The sequence below is a fragment of the Balaenoptera physalus genome (assembly GCF_965194825.1).
Source record: "Balaenoptera physalus genome assembly, chromosome: 20".
NCBI lineage: Eukaryota > Metazoa > Chordata > Mammalia > Artiodactyla > Balaenopteridae > Balaenoptera > Balaenoptera physalus.
In genome coordinates, this window is record NC_138901.1 from 64,428,704 (window position 1) to 64,444,916 (window position 16,213).

The 16,213-nt window shown below is 66.1% G+C and overlaps 1 protein-coding gene across 5 annotated transcripts in view; it reads right to left on the bottom strand.

Annotated features, from left to right (window-relative positions):
• Positions 1–45: 45 nt before the first annotated feature.
• The window catches only part of RAI1 (retinoic acid induced 1), a 106,934-nt gene continuing 90,766 nt past the window's right edge, over positions 46–16,213 (bottom strand). For 4 of the 5 annotated variants that reach the window (XM_082441322.1, XM_082441318.1, XM_082441320.1 and 1 more), the window contains 4 exons: positions 9,489–14,991; positions 5,661–5,754; positions 1,783–1,832; positions 46–1,463 (listed from right to left, as the gene is read on the bottom strand). In XM_082441322.1, coding sequence (XP_082297448.1) covers positions 1,449–1,463; positions 1,783–1,832; positions 5,661–5,754; positions 9,489–14,975 — 5,646 coding nt within the window. In that variant the 5' untranslated portion in view covers positions 14,976–14,991 and the 3' untranslated portion in view covers positions 46–1,448. Of the gene's footprint in view, positions 1,464–1,782; positions 1,833–5,660; positions 5,755–9,488; positions 14,992–15,527; positions 15,664–16,213 lie in introns of all 5 variants that reach the window. The other variant, XM_082441321.1, reaches the window with a different exon arrangement.

Consider the following 16,213-nt stretch of genomic DNA (forward strand, 5'->3'; position numbering starts at 1 on the left):
GAGCCTGGCCCCTCTTCCAGCAGAATCTGGTCAGAATCCACGGGCTGCAGAATTCCAAAACAATCGTTGTATCTTTATTGACTTTTTTTTTTTCTGAATGCAATGACTGTTTTTTTTACTCTTAAGGAAAATAAACATCTTTTAGAAACAGCTCGATACACACAATCTTCAGTGTGAAGCAATATACTAATAAGAACACTAGTCGTCTTAACATTTACAGTCTTCATATATATTATATATATGTATATGTATACATATATATACACTATATAACGAGGCCGGATATAATACACACGTTCACCGTTTTACAGTCATATGTACAGGAAGTTGCTAGGGCGGCCCCGGGCTGGGGCTGCGTCAGGCCTATCGAAGCGTGGACAGAGCTGAGGACGCGGACAGACAGGCGGACGAACTCGCGGGCACTGGCCCGGGCGGCGGTGGCTGCTTGGGGAGGGAGGCAGCGCCGGAGCCCCCTTCCCGGCAAGGGCCCCGTGCTGAGGGGCACACGACGCACGGCGGCGACACACGGGAGAAGCGAGCATGTTCCCAACATATATACATTCTATGTGACATATATATAGAGGGGCACACAGGTGTGTACATGGATCTAGCGCTGTCTCCGCTCCCGTGCGAGTGGCGCTGCGGCCCCCGGAGACGGTGGTCGTGCAGAGGGTCGGTCATGCGTCTGCCGGGGGTGCGCTCTGGTCGCGACTTTTACTTTTGCGCTCCCAGGCTGGGCTCCGAGGACGGGGCGGACTGGAAGGGGGACGAGCAGAAGCCAGCGGGGGCCAGTCCGGCCCACGCCCAGTGAGCCCGCATCCCCTGAGCACGGGCCCCAGGCCCCCGGCCCTCCCGACCCGCCAAGGCTGGGAGGGAAGGGCGCACAGCCTCCGGCCCCTCCTGCGCCTGACAGGCTTCGGCTCCCCCCGCCCCCAGCCTCGTTCCAGGAGAGACGTCCTGGAGGGGAGCCGGCCTCGGCCTCTTCGGACCCCACCCCACTCCCAGGGTGCCCAGCTGCGTGCCACTACCGACCCACGTGGAATGTGTGCCACGTCGTCCTGAAACTTCCAGGGGGAGAAGCGTGTCCCCAGGCTAAAGGCCTCCCACCCACGCCGGAGCCTGGGTGTTCCAAGGAGTCTGGCCGCTCCGCGGGCTCCCCCTCTCCAAGCCTGGCCGGGGGATGGGGGCGAGAAGGCCCTGTGCCGTCCGGTTCCGGGAGCAGACGGATCCGGAACCTGTTTTCTTCCCGACCCGGGACCACTAGCTTCCGCCCGAGGAGGCCAGATCCAAGATCCGGGGTCCGGATCAAGGATCGGCTCTGGACCCGCGCCGGAAGCAGCGCAAAGGCCCGGGGGCTGCGCCGGCGGCTCCTTTCCTCGGCGGCGGCGGGCGGCGGGCGGCCGGCGGCGGGCGGGCGGGATCCGGCGGCTCCTCCGGCCGGGGGTGGATTACAATGGCAGCCTCTGCGAGGAAGAGACGCGCGGCGCATTGCTGACTGCGGGGCACCTGCCGAGCGGTCAACTCCTCCAGACCCGCCCCTCAGCCCCGACCCCGCCCGCGCCTCCAGAGCGAGGCCCCACCTGCGGCTTTGCCTGTAGGCCGGTCCCCGTGCCCCGCCCCGCCCTGGGCTGGCCCCGCCTCCCGCACGTGCGGGGGTGTATAAGAGGCCCGGGGCCCGTGCGTGCCGACCCGCCCCCGCCTGGTCCGCCCGGAGCCGCCAGCCCCGCGCCGGGGGCTCCTCTCCAGCCTGGGCCTCTCCAGGGGAGGCTCGCGGTCACCCACCTTATGTTTGGGGCATTTCAAAGAAAAGTTCTCTTCGATGAATATGCAACCTGTGAGCAAGAGAAGTTCGTGCGGTCAGAACGGCGTCTTGTCCGGCCGGGAGGGGGGCCCACCGCCCCGGACGCCCTCAGCTGCAGGGTTTTTTTTCAAAGAGTAAGTCAGCCTCTGCTTGAAATGCGACCCAATCCGAACTCCGTCAGCCCTCCAGCCCCGCTGGCCTATCTGTCCTTTACTCTCCTTTCCCCTCCCCCTGGAACCCCCTTTTGTCATGGGGAAGCCTCTCCCCCTCGCCCTCCCCTGCTGTGCTTTGCTGGGCCACACTGGTCACTCCCTCCTGGTGGTCCGGTCCCAGCCCCTAGGTAGGCCTTGACACCCAGGGGGTGCTCAGTGAACGTGTGTTGACCAACTGGGACTGGGCCGTGTGGCCACAGGTCTGGATTCCAGCCCCAGCCACTTCTCTGAGCCTTGGTCCTCACATCTGTAAAATGGGCGTCTCGCCCACTGCTCCTGTGTGTCTGCTGTGGGCTTGTTCCCGTGGGGGCCTAGTCGGGCAGGCTGACCTGAGCACTGGGGCAGAGAGAGGAGGGGATGGAGGTCCCGGGTCTGAGTGAATCTTAGCAGGTACTGGAGTGCCCATGGCACTGTCCGCCCTGGGGGAGCAGAGACTGGCCGAGCAGGCCCCACTGCCCTGCCTGCTGCCACCTAGGGAGGCCCTGGCTTCTCCCCCTGGAGTCCCCTCGCGTCACCCCCTGGACCTCTTCTGGGCTCATCCCCCTCCCTCCCCTGCCTGTGGGCTGCTGTTCTGAACAAACCCCAGACCCACAAACAGCCAAGCCAGTCCTCGTAGCACTGGGGGTGGCTCTGCCGCGGCACTGGGACAGTGGCAGCTAGAGGCAGCGCAGGTGGGGAGCAGGGCTGGGTAGCCTCCAGAGCCGGGGTCTCAGACCTGGAAACTGCCGTAGGTCTGAGGCGGCTCATGTTTTCCCCCTCCCTACGCTCAAGTAAGCCCGACGCCGTCCTGGGTCGTACTCGGCAGAGCACTGGCCTGAACCCTGGCCCGCTGCACCCACGGGCCCCCGCCCCGCGGGCCCTACAGTCACGGGCTTGGGGCTCCGGAAGCAAAGAGTGGGGGGGTGGCACTTCCAGAGGCATCAGGCTCAGCCGCCCCCAGTAGCCACTCTGGACGTGGGGAGGGAGGGCCAGTCACCCACCCCCGGCCCCTCTCCTGGTGTCTGCACTTGGGGAGCCAGGGCCCAGCTGACAAAGCGGCCCGGGGCCTGGTGCTCGCTCTGCTAGCTCCAATGTGGGCTGCCTAACAGAGGGCGCAGGGTCAGTGGGCCGGGGCAGCTCTGTTGCCCCGCGGTCTGAGGGCCCGGCCCAGACCCCTGGAGAGCCCCACGGAGAACTGCACTTCCAGACCCGGGTCGGGCAGGTGCAAGGTGCTGACCAGGGGCTGGGTGCCTGCCGGGAGCTCCTGCCTGCCCAGATCACTCCCTGGCTTCCCCCCGCCCCCCCCTGCTGCCTGGAGCCGGGGCCCCCTCCCCTCTGGCTGCTAGGCTCTCTAGTTCTGCCCCCTTCTCTGGCCACTGTACCCCCTCCATGCCCTTCCCCCACACTGCCCCCTCCGGGCTCTGCCAAACCCTCCACCCCTTAGGCAGATGCCTCAAGTTCAACCCTAAAGCGAGCTGCACGTGTGGGGATTAACCACCCCCCCAACCCGGCCTTGCGCAGCCCCTCTGAAGGAGAGAGGGGGCTGCCCAGCTGGGCCTGCTGGAGTGGGGAGACCATGCAGAGCAGAGAGGAGCTGCCCCAGCTGGGGCCCCAGCTCGTCTGGGTCCACCAGCCTCAGCTGAGCTGCTGGCTGACCACGGCCACCTGGGTGAGCTCAGCCTGGCATGCGGCAGGGCCCACCGGCCCCCACGCACCCTCCTGAGACATGCTGGAGGCTGGGCCTGGAAGGTCCGGTGGCTAATACACTAGTGGCACAGCCTGCCCTGCCTCGGGCCTGCTCGCTGGCCTGGGGACGCTGGCCGCCTCCCTCTCCCCCCTCCTCCCAGCATGGCCCTGCTTCCTGTGCTTGCAAAGCCTCTGAGGCGCAGGCTCCATCTGCACCCGCAGCCCCTCTCCCTGGAATGCAGGGCTCCGTCACAGCTCTGCTCAGGCCGGCATCTCATCTGCCTCCTGCGGCCCTACAGAGAGCCCTCCTATATGGGGAGTCCCTCAAAGACATCACTGGAAACAGTTTGTATCGCTCCAAGCCTGGTATATATGTCCCACCACAAGCCAGCTCCTGCCCACCTCCCTTGACCTCTTGAGGACTGGCTCCAATGTCACCTCCTCCTAGAAGCCCTCCTAGATTCCCTCCCAACTCAGGATGGATCTGTCCCTCAGCACACAGTCTCTCCTTGTCTGGTCTCCATAACTTTAGGCAAGGATCAAGGTTTTCCTGTCTGTCCCACTGAGACATGAGCCCCCCAGGAGGCTGGGAAGCTGCAACACCAGAGGCGACAGCGCACAGGACGTGGAGCCAGCCAGACAGTGAGTCACCCCCCGGCCCTGTTCCTGCAGCGCTGTGGCCACGGGTAAGGCAGCCTGTCTGTGAAGGTGCTGCTGGGGACAGTGCGAGGCCTGGCGCGGGGCCGGCAGAGCGCAGGTGCGAACCTAATCACTGCGGGAGGAGAGCTGCAGCCCGCGGCACCTGTTCCTGGAGGTCAGGCCCTGGGTCTGGTGAAGTGGCGGAGTCCACATTAAAATCCGGTTCCCACGGCCCTCAGGGCAGGGTGTGGAGCCAGAGCAGCCCCGTGTCCTGCTCCAGCGGGCTCCCTCCCTGAGGTGCTAGCGCCTCAGCCCTCGCCAAGGAACCGTCACTGCTCAGTCCCGTGTGTGCTCCTGGGGGCAGCTCGGTGCGGGCTGATGCCAGGAGCTGGCATTCAGGTGGGAAGAGGGGTCCCCGGGCGGTGGGAGCAGGGAGGGTCCTGCCGGGAGATGCCTCTGCCCTGTCGTTGTGCGACAGGGTCGCGATAACCTCCCCCTCTTCCAGGGCAGCAGGGGGCGGGGGACAGGGATCGCGGGGGCTGCCCCCCAAATCGGACCGGGGCTGCCCCCCAAATCGGACTGGGGCTGCCCTTTCCGGGCCGTGCTTGTGATCTCACTCCCTGCTCCAGACAGCTGCAGAAAGAAGACGTGACTCTAACCTCCGCTTCACAGGTGGGGGACCGAGTGCAGAGACATCAGTGGACTCACCCAGTCCACACCTGAAGCATCTCGGGCGCTCCGGGCTCTCTGGCCCAGGCCGTCAGTATGCCACCTGCCTGGTGATGGTAGGTGCTCGATAAATGCCCTCGGGTCAAGTGAGCGAGGGAGTGGAGAGAACGGGGCAGGTGCAGGGGAGCCTGGTCCTGACTCCAGGGCCCACCGTCCTGCTTAAACCTTCCACGGCTGTGCCGTGGAGCCAGGGGGAGTCTGTCTTGAACTTCCTCTCCTTCCATCTCACTCAGTTTTTGTTACTGAACTATCTTTTCTCCTTTTTCTCCAAGCCAGTGAACTCCTATTCAGCCTTTTTCCAAGGCCCAGCTCAGTAGCCCTGCTCTTGGAGGCCTGAGACCCTCCCCAGCTGTAGGCACCCCTTGGCAATGGCAGCTCACATGCAGCTTTCCACTTTGTAGTTTGTGCTTCTGGACACTCCTCCAGCAGGTGGCTGGGGACTGATGTGTCTCCTTTGTCACCAGCACTGCCCAGCACAGGGCCCAGCCCAGAGACACGAGAAGGTAAAGAATTGCTGGGGCAGGAGAAGAGGGAAGCCAGTGGGTCAAGTGGGGCCAGTTCAAGGAGCTGTGCCTGCGTCCCCCGACCTTCGGTCCCCTCGGGCTGGCTCTTACCCGCATCGCTGGCACACGGGTAATGGTAGGTGTGGATGCATCCTTTGTGGCAGCACCCGATGGTGGCCCCGGCTTCTTGGCAGCTGGAACAAGTCTGGCGAGGAGAGAGGGAAGACAGGTGAGTCTGCAGCCGAGGGGCCCGGCCCCCACCCCTTCCTCCCAGGGGGCCCTGGAAAGGCAGCTGGAGGGAGGCTCAGAACGGACGTCCACAGGGTTGGTTCTGTGGCAGCCGCCGGCCTGGCACCTTGGGTGGGCGGAGCTCTTGGGGCGGGAAAACAACCATCCTGTGGGTAGGCCTCGGCGTCCCGCAGGCCCGGGCGAGCCCTGGCTCAGCCAGCGTGCACCACGTGACCTCAGCCAAGCAGCTCAGCTCTTCCCGCCTCTTCCGTACAATGGGGACAGCGCCTGCCTTACGGGACAGTCGTGAAGACTAAATGAGCAACTCCGTGTGCCCAGTGGATGCCCACGCACAGGGCCAGTCACCGCCCGGCTGTGCCCTCGCCTGCCAGCTCCTCCCCACAGCCTCCGGGTGGGCAGCTTTCATGGACGCCACTTCACTCTAGGTGAAGGTGATAAGTGTCGTTTCCTTCCCTTTCCGGGGGGGCAGAACAAGCACTGGACCCAGAGTCCGATGCCTCTACTCTCGGAGAGGCCGTTCACCCCCTGCCCAGGACCCAGGAGGAGGAAACAGCCGGTGCCTGAACGCGGGGTTCATGTAAACCCTAGGCCTGCCGGCACGGCAGCTTGCCCACTCAGCCTCTCAAAAGCCAAAACCGTGGTCTGAGCTTGGGGGCTGCCCCAGGTTGGGCCCAGCTGCCTGCAGGGGTACGTGCCAGGACAGGATGGCCATGCCAGGAAGCCCCTTGGAAGCAAAACCTGAGGCCTGGGGAGGGGCAGGCTGGTCCCCAGATCCCGCAGAACCCCTGTGCAACGGGGGAGTGACGTTTGGGAGGGGGAGGGGGGGGAGGGGTGCAGGCCCCCGCCCAGAGGCTAAGCCACTGAAACCAATAACTGCATTTCGTGAGACACCAGGCACATGTGGAGGCCGCTTCCTCAGAACACCCCGATGGCGTCAGCATGACTTTGTTTTATACAGGTGAGGGATAAGAGCTCAGAAAAGCCGAGTAACCTGCCCGAGGGCACACAGCTCAAGAGAAGCTGGACGGGCTTTGAGCTCAGCAACCCAGCTGGGGCACAAGCTGGCGGTCATGGTGCCTCACTGCTCGGGGTGGGGGGCAGGGATGGGCTCCTTCCCACGCCAGGGACTGATGGGGACCCCACCCCCAGCAGGTGGGAGGCCAGGGATGAGTCTTCTCCCACCCTTCCTGGGCCTAGCCTGAGAAACGCCTGGGAATGCTCCTTCTGGAGCCGAGCTGGGGTGGGGAGCTACAGAATGGGGGCTGGGGGTCGGTCTGGAACATTCATTGCCTCTGGATGGCAGTTTCCTTCTGGTCAGCACTGAGCCTCCTAGGGCTCTGGGGCAAAGGTGTGATGGGGCAGGAGTGGCCCCCAGACCGGGCCCAAGTGTCCCACCCACAGTGGCCCTTGATGGCTAAACAGTGATAGTGGGCTCCTCTGGTGACGGCCGCACGCCACCCCGCCTGCACCGAGGCCCCCAAACCCTTGAGACAGGCATTTTAGATGTGGAGAAATGGAGGTACGGAGAGGCCTCGGGCCCTTCTGACCCCAGCGCCCACTTTCTGAGGTGTTCCCCTGGGTGGGTGATGGGGGGCCTGGGAGTTTGCGGGGAGAGGTAGCCTCTGGGCAGACTAGGAAACTGAGGTCCCTGGAGGTGGGCACAGCATGGCTCAGGGCAGGCAGGTGTGTAGGGGCCCCCAGGAAGGGACACGGAAGGAAGAGGGGTGCCCCCAAGGGCCTGCGCTAGAAGTTCTGTTCCTGCAGAGAGCCAGGGTGCTGATGGGGGTGAAGGCAGGGGTCCGGCCGTCCCCGCAGCCCCACCCCTGCTGACGGGCTTTGGCGCCCCGAGGCTCCCGGAGTACGGTGACTTGCTGGGGTCACGGAATTGGCTCTTGGGGCAGAGCTGGGATTGGAACCGGGGTCTGCCTGACTCCAAGGCTGCACGCTACCACCGAGCTCCGAGGCAGAAAGGGCCTCGGCGGGTGGGCGGCCCACGGAGGTCTGGGCTTGTCAGTGGGTAGGGGGCTGAACCATGACCTGGGAAGCTCCAGACCCCGCCCGTCTTTCCAGGATGTCCTCCAGGTGCGGGTGCTGCTTTAACGAGCCCCTCTGAGGCTTGCCAGGCTGCCAGCCCCCGCCTAGCCTGGGACCACCTCTCTGGCAGGGCGGCTGGTGACCACCCCTGTTCTGACCTTCCCAGGGATGCTCCCAGGGTGGGAGACCGCTGGACCATTTTTGGAGGATAGCACAGTGGGCAGAGATGGGGCGACCGGGCCAATTTCCAGCTCCGTTATGTAACAGCTGCGTGACGCCAGGAAACCACAAGGCCACTCGGACCCCCGGCTTCCTCCACAGGCCAATAGGAGGTTGGTGCAGTGAGGTGAGACCAAAGCGCCTGGAACAGGTGACCTGGTAAAGAGGGGGTTGGCCCCCTGCGCTCGGACAAGGTGCAGAAGCAGTGCAGCCCGGCAGAGCGGGCGGGGGACAGTTTCGGGAGGCCGCAGGTGGCCGCCAGCTGGCCTGGTGATCTGAGCGTTTGGTATTCTTTTAATGGCGGGAGACACCTGAACCTATTTCAGAGCCGCTGGGAAGGAGGCAGTGATGAGGGAGAGAAGCAGACACACAGGAGGGAGGGGAGGAGACCGGAGGTGGTAAGGGTGAGGGCTCCAGGTCTTGGGGCTGCTATCAGTCTGGAGGACCCGGCATGGAGAGGGTCAGGCGCCGGAAACAGGGAGGTGTGGGCAGCCCAGTGGCGCCCCCCCGCCCAGCACAGGGCTGCTCCGCGTGGCGGGGGGGGCGGGTACCCAGAGGGAACAGGTGGGGTGGGCACAGGGCGGTGGGCAGGAGCACGGGCCGCAGGAGAGAGTGCTGAGTCCCACCCAACCCCCGGGCAGCAGGGAGTGAGGGGATCGGGGGTCCCCGCGGTGATCGGAGTAATGGTCACACTGCTGAGACAACATGCCAGTGTCATCTGGCTGGCCGCCACTGTCACTGGCCCCAGGAGGTAGTCACGGAGCACGTGGACAGGCCAGGCACGGCTGTAATAACTTTATGGGCGTGAACGCACATAATCCTCAGGGCCCCTCCACAGGGGACTATCATGCCCACTTTAGAGAGAAGAAAACGGAGGCACAGAGAGGTTAGGTTATATTCTTGGAGACACACAGCGAGGGGCAGCGCTGGGACCTACACCAAGCCCTCGGCGACCGCAGTTCCTCAGGGGACGTTTTGGGGCCTCGCAGGAGAGGTTCCTGGACCGCCCCGCCCCGAAGGGCTCACGACCCCGCCACCTGTTGCTGGAGAGGCTCTTCCCCCGCAGGCCCCGCTGCACCTCAGAGGCCACGAAGGCAGCCCCCGGATGTGCAGTTCTGGGGCCTGAGCATCTCGGCGGATGAGGTGAGCAGGGGTGCTGGGGGGCTTGGGTGGGGCGTGCTGCAGCCGGAAGCGGCCGAGGGCGTGTGTGGTGGGTGCGGGGCCGAGCAGGCACTAAGGGGCCACAGCGGGAGGTCTGGGGCGGGGGTGGGCGGGTGCGTCCTGCCTCAGCCTGGAGAATGCCTCCACGCTCCGGCTGAGCTCCCCACGTATTCACTTGTGATTGTGGTATGTTTGGGCCAGACTGTAACATATTAGAGAGATGGCCTGCCTGCCTGCAGAACCCGAGGTCCCCACCCGGCTGGGCTGGCCTCTTACCATGTCCACGGCCACCTTCATGGCCTCCTGCAGCCCAAAGAGCTTCCCGGCCACCAGGTAGACCCCGCCCGTCCACACGGCACAGGCCTCGTGCACCCAGTGCTCCTGCGTGTCCCCGCCAGGCTCTGCCGGCGGCTCCTTGCTGCACTCGTGCTTGCGGCTCCTGTCAGCTGGGGCTGTCTCTTCACCACCTTCCCCCCGACCGTCACAGCAGTAGCAACTCTGCAGCCGCCGGGACAGGCCCCGGGTGCTGGTGCGCAGGGAGCCCTGCTTGGCCGGATCAGCTGGGCCGTCAGGCCTGGGGGGCTTCCCGGTGGTGGTGGCGGCGGCGGCGGCAGCTGGGCACTCGAGGCCTTTGAGTGTCCTCTCAAGAGGCAGCGAGGCCTCCTCGCAGGTGCCCTCTGGCCGCACCTTCTCCTTGAGTTTTGGCTTCTTTTTGGGGAGGCAGTGTCCGGGGTAGTAGGGCCCACAGAGGTCCCCGAGGTCCTTGAAGTTGGCCGGGTTTTGGCAGAGGCAGCAAACAAGGCAAGAGGTACTCAGGGCCTTGGAGACCACGGGCCCCAGATGCATGGTGGAGGAGAGGGGCAGGGAGGGCCGAGGCTGCAGGATGGAGCCTCCAGGGAGCGTGGCTAGGGAGGCCCCGGCCGCGTCCAAGGAGAAGGAGCAAGAGGATGATGAGGAGGAGGAAGGCTTCCTGTGGGGCTTGGGCTCCTCTCCGGGGGAGTTGACAACAGTGCATACAGTGGTGAACGCATCCCGCTTCTCCACCCGCACGAAGGGCGAGAAGGCGGGGGTGCGGCTGTCTGCTCGCAGCCGCTTGCAGGAGGAAATGTATTTGAGGCGGATTTCAGGCTCTGCGGGATCCAGGGGCAGCACCTGCTGCTGCCGCCGCCGCTTGGCACGCCCCTTACAGGGTGAGGTGGTGGCGTTCTTGGCCCGGCCCCGCGTCAGGCGCTTCCGCTTGGAATAGCTGCTGTAGTTGGCGTGGCCAGGCTGCTTCTGTGCCCTCACCTGGGGCTGGCAGGGCCGGCCCTCAGGGGGCTGGGAGGCCAGCCCCAGCTCCTCTGTCTTTGGCTTCTTGCCGCCTCCGCCAGAGCTGTCCTCGCTGCCCCCCTGCATGCTGCTGGCCGTCAGGAGCAGAGCTGGGCTGAGATGAGGCCTCTTCTCCAGGGAGCCTTTGGGGAGTCCGAGGGCTCCAGCCCTGCCTTTCCGGCTTCTCTTCTTAGGTGCCAGGGCAGTGCCCCCAGGCAGCAGGCCCTCTGGGGACGTGAAGGCCTCAGTTTTGAAACCGTCGGTCGAGGACAGTTTCTTACTGTTCACGAGTTTGCCTTTTAAGGATCTGTTGGTTGGATTTCTGCATAACGGATCAGCCCCCAAAGCTGCTGGGAACTTCTGCCCAGTGCTCACGTTTAAGAGACCTTCTTCTGCCCCCAGCGGGCTGCCCCCTGCGCTCTTGAGCCCACGGTCCTTCTCGGGGAGGGATGGGCTCACAGGATTCCCGGGAGGGGCCCCTGGTGCTCTGCACGCGAACTTTTTCAGGCTGGGTGAGGTGATCTTCTGCACGATGGCCTCCAGCTTCAGGCCCCGGCCTTTCCGAGGGGGCAGCACCTTGGTCTTCATGGCCCCCTGGACGGATGCCCGTGAGGCCAGCTTCAGGCTGGCGTCAGGGGTCTCCGGGGGCGGCGGCTTTGCCGTGGGCTCACTGTTGCCCTTGGTGGGCTTGGCCTTCTTGGGAGACGTCATCCTCTTGAAGAGGGTGGGAGAGCCCTCGGCCCCCTCCTCCTTCGTGTCCCCGCTGGTGCTGCCGCTGCGTAAGACCAGGTTGCGCTTCTTGGTGGGGATAGGCGCCATGAAGGCCGACTTCCTCTTGAGGGCGTGGAGGGGCCGATCGGAGAGCTTGCCGCCTGCACCAGGCTTGGGGACCCTTGCCCGTTGGCCCGCCCTGCCCTCCTTCTGGGGGCTACCGGTGACCTTGAACGTGGCGGGCAGGTGGTTGTTGGCGAGGAGCTTCTTGGCGGCGCGGCAGTTGGGGAGCCGGCTCTCCGAGGCCCGCCGCCGCTTGCAGTGGAAGGCCTCCTGGGTCCTGGTGCGGGACCGGAGGATCATCGAGCGCTGGTCTTTGCCTGGTGCATCCGGCGAGTCTGTCTCCTTGGTCTTGGAGCCCATGGGGCTACTGTCGGAGGCCACGGGCAGGGCGGCCGGGTTGCTGGGGCTGGATGCGGCCTTGGGGGAGGGCTTCCCCACCCGCTTGCCCGACTTGAAGGCAGCTCGCTGCTTGCCTCCCAGCTTGTCTGGGGGGGCAGGGGTGGTGGGCAGGCCCGGGGGTCCGGGCGTGCGGGGCTCACTCAGGGCCGTGAAGGAGCGGGTGCACATCCTGGGGAGCCCTTCCGAGGCCCCCCGGCCTGGGGCCCCCGCCCCTTCCATCTGTCCCTGGGGGGGCCCCGTGCACGACTCAGGGAGCAGCAGGTCTTTGGGCAGCGCCGGGGCCCTGCACGGGGAGTCCTCGGCCTCGGGCAGCCCCCGGTGCACCCGCCGGCTCCGTAAGCTTTTGCCGCGAGGCACAGGCTCCTTCTTGGCGATGGGCGCCTCGGGCACAGCGGGCTTGTTCGGCTTCTGGGTCAGGGAGGCTTCCGGCGCCAGGGCGGTGGGATCCCCCGGAGCCAGCGCCCCCTCGGGCCCCTCCTCCCCTGGCTTCATGTGGGAGAGGGAGGACTCGAACCAGCTCTGGACCTTAGACTCGGTGCCCACGGTGGGGCCCAGCAGGATGACGGCCTCGCCAGAGAGGGCGCACGGGGAGCCCCAGCCGGCCTTGGGCTCCAGCACCGCCTCCACCTCCTCCTTGCCACACAGCAGCGGGGCCTTGGGCGACAGTGGCTCCTGCACGCCCGGCCTCTGCTCGGGGCTGCCCAGGAGCTCGCACAGAGACGAGTACTCCTCCGCCTCCAAGTCCTCCTTTCTGCCGGCGGGCGGCAGCAGCGGGAGGTCCCCGAAGTCGGCGGCGGAGCAGCAGTGCCGGCTGTCCTCCAGCCACCGGTCGGCCTTGCCCACCTCGGGACACTGCAGCAGCCCGCCCGCCTCCTCCTTCACCCCGCCCCCCTCCTCCTGCTGGGAGTCCCGGGGCACCACGGCCTTCTCCCCCGAGGGCTGCTCCTCCTGGAAGCCCAGGCAGGCCGAAGCCTCGCGGGCGTCCTCCTGGCCGACACTGTCGGCGGCCTTCCCGCCCTGCTCCAGACCCTTGGCGAGCTCGCTGGGGTGCAGCCCCCACCGGGGACAGGCGTCCCCCAGGTTCTCCTCGGGCCAGGCGAAGGGGTTGGCGCCGTCCGCCGAGCTGGCGGTGGTCGTGTCTGGGAAGCAGTCGAAAGCCACCGTGGCGGGGTCCGAGGCGGCGGCCCCCAGGGTGGGCTTGGCGCCAAAGGAGAGGGGACCAGTTGTCTTCTTGGGGTCAGGGGTGGCGAAGCCCACGGAGGGATCTTCGAACAGCCCCGGGCCGAAGTCCTTGGTGCCGCCGCCCTTTTCCAGCTGCAGGGCCTCGGGCAGGGCCTCCTGCTCCCCCGGCCGCGGCCACGCACCCTTGGCCACGGGGTCCAAGCAGGCGCTGTGGTTCTCCAGCGAGAAGGGTGGCTTGCTGGTGTCCTTGGCCAGGCCGGGCGCCTCGGCCCAGACCTTGTCGGCCTTCTCGCCGATGGCCTCCTGCAGCCCCAGGATCTCGGAGGCCAGGTCCTCCTGCGCCAGGGCGCTGAGCAGCAGGCGCGGGCAGTCCCGCTCGCCGGCCACGAGCTTGGAGAAGCTGTCCAGCGGCAGGCCGCCGTGCAGGCTCTGGAAGGAGTCATCGGACTTGGTAGACATGTCGTCCGGTGAAGTCACGGAGCAGGTGGACACGGACTCGGGCTTGGCCTTGGAGCCGCCGTGGACCCTGGCGGGGCTGCCGCGGGCCTGGCTGCAGTAGAGGAAGCCGCGCTCCAGCGGGTCCTCGGAGCCGCTCAGGTAGTCGGCCTCGGGCGGCTCGGCGTGCGTGGACTGGGGTGTGCTGCTCAGCGGCTCCGACAGCGGCGTGCCTGCCGGCTCGGCTGAGTAGCCACTGCCCTCGGGGCTGCAGTGCTGGCTTTTGTGCTGCTCCGGGGTCCGGGCCGCCAGGCTCTTGACGCCCTTCTTCTGGGGCACGGCCGCCTTGGAGAGCAGCAGCTGCTGCACGGTGTTGGAGATGTTCTCCACCTGCGAGGTCAGCGCCGTGAGGCTGTGCAGGCTGAGGTCCGACAGCAGGCTCTCGGGAAGCTTGTCCTTCTGCAGGGCCTTGCAGTTGGCGGCCTGGGCGTCCACGGAGCCGGCGGCGTCCGTCGGGGAGGGGTTGAGCAGGGGCATGAAGTGGCTGTGGTCGGCGAGACCGGCGGGGAAGGCTCCAGGGCCGAGCGGCTGCTGGTTGTAGGGAAAGTTCTCCAGGTTGGGCATCAGCGGCGACGGGGTGGAGCTGTAGGAAGGGGAGCGGCCCACGGAGCGAGCGGGCGAGTGGCTGGAGCCGGGGCTGAAGGTCTGGTAGTATTGCTCCGGGGTCCTGACGGCCGCGTCCGGCTGGCAGTAGCCTGGGCCTTGCTGCCCGTAGTGTTGGTACTTGGTGAGGTTTTGGTAGTGGAGGGCTTCCTGGGCGTGGTGGCGGCTCTGGAGGGCTTGCTGCTGCTGCTTCTGTGGCTCGTAGCTGAGGCGCCCAGGCTGGTAGGCGTGAAGGCTTGGGACCCGCTGGCCCGGGGCCAGGCCAGCGTTGGCGGTCAGCGGCCTGTCGTGGGGCTGGGTGGACGGGGCCGTGCAGCTCTTGTAGGAGTGGGCCCCCTGCCCGCCGCCCTGGCCGGGGGAGGAGTAGGTGGAGGAGACGGGGAAGGACTGGGAGTGCTGGGGGAAGTGGCTGCCTGGGGGGAAGGGCAGGGGCGAGGCAAGGTCGTTCTGGGGCTTCTGCCTTTGGAGCTTGGGGTACGCCAGGGGCTGCGGGGGCTGCGGCAGCTGCTGCTGGACGTGGAGGGTGTGAGTCCGAAAGGGCAGCTGGGCGCCCTGCTCTGGGTACTGCCGGGTGGGGGGCGCTGCTGTCTTTTTCATCAGGTTCTCGTCATATTTGCCCACCGCCCCTGGCAGGGGCTGCGGCTGCGGGGGTGGCGGCTGCGGTGCCCCCCAGGCCTGCAGGCCCTCCTCCCCCGAGTAGCGGCCGGGGTAGGGGCTGCCGTCCTGGACGGCGTAGCCCGCGAAGGACGGCCTCCCCTGCGGGGCCTGCGGAGAGGACAGGCCTTTGCTGGCGCGCGCCGCGGCGGGCGTGCCGGTGCCGCCCTCGTAGCTGGGGAAGGGCTGCGGGCCGTAATAGTCCTTGGTCAGCAGACGCTGCCGGTCGCAGCTCAGCCCAGCCTGACTCGGCTGCCGGTAATTCTCCAGGCGAGATGTCTCCTGTGAGGTCTGCTGGTAGGTCTGCTGTTTGCCATGGAAACCACACCTTTCTCGAAAAGACTGCATGACTCGGGCTGGTTATCTGTGAAAAGAGAAAGGGCGAGAGGGAGGGCGGGGAGGGGAGGGGCAGAGGGAGAGCGATTCAGACGAGCCATTTCCTCTCCCTCGGAGAGCCGGCCCCCCTCCCTGCCCTGCCTGCTCCCGCAGCCTCCTCACCAGCTGTGCACATATTGACAACTTCTGTGTCAGGGACGTGTGCTCTGTAATTCCCGCTCCGACAGGGATGGGTACAGGGAGGCCAGCGAGGAGGGAGGTGCGACCCGGCTGCCCGGCGCCAGGTCACTGGGGAGCTGCCCCCCCACCCGGCCGGCTCCCCCCTCCCTCCACCACAGCCCTTCCCTGCCATTTCAAAATCATTTAGCAGGGCAATTCCCGCTCCCCTGGTCCCCTGGGGCTGCTGGATCCCGTAAGCTAGCCCCAGCGCAGCAGTGTTCAGGCGTGACCCAGCGTGCGGGGGGCTGGGGACAGCTTGCCCCTGCCCCAGAAGCCACTCACCAAGGCCTGGCGCGCGCGCGCACACACACACACACACACACACACACACACACACAAACACACCTCCTCCATCACTGCTATGCCATCTGGAATCTGTCTGTTCCTTCCAGCAGACGCTGATTAGGGGCTGCCGAGCCACTGTAGGCATAAAATGTCCCCTCCTCGACTCCCAGGAACGCAGGACGGCGGCACCTGCCTCCTATTTTTGATATCGTAGGTGCATAAACAGATTACGTGGCCCAGAGAGAGGCAGTGCATGCTGATGGGGGACAGGGCTTCAGTCCCTCCACGTGAGCGGCAGCCCTGGGCCTCCTGGGTGGGCGGGGCCTGCACGGGGTCAGGGCCAGGCCGAGAGCCCATCTGTTTATGATTTTAGGGGCCACTGCGCACAGGGTCCGACCTGCCCCAAAGCAGGATCGGGGGTCAGGAAATGACCCTGGAGTGGGGGTGGGGGGGCCTTCAGGGCAGAACTGGATTCACGTAACAGGCCGGCTGCAGCGTCCGGGCTAATGGTCCCCCTGCCCCTCCCCCTCCCCCCCCCACAAGACCCTCGGAGGAGGGAGGAAGGAGCAAGGATGCCCCAGGCTCAGGAGTCCTCACGGCGAGGGCTGGCGGCAGCCTGCGTCCCCGGGCACGAGGTTTACGCACACCACGCTCGCCTGCAGAGCCCAGCCCCCCAGGAGGGCACAGGGGACCTCGCAGTGCCCGTTCCCAACCCCAAAGAGGAAGGGGTGGCTCGCCATGGGCTA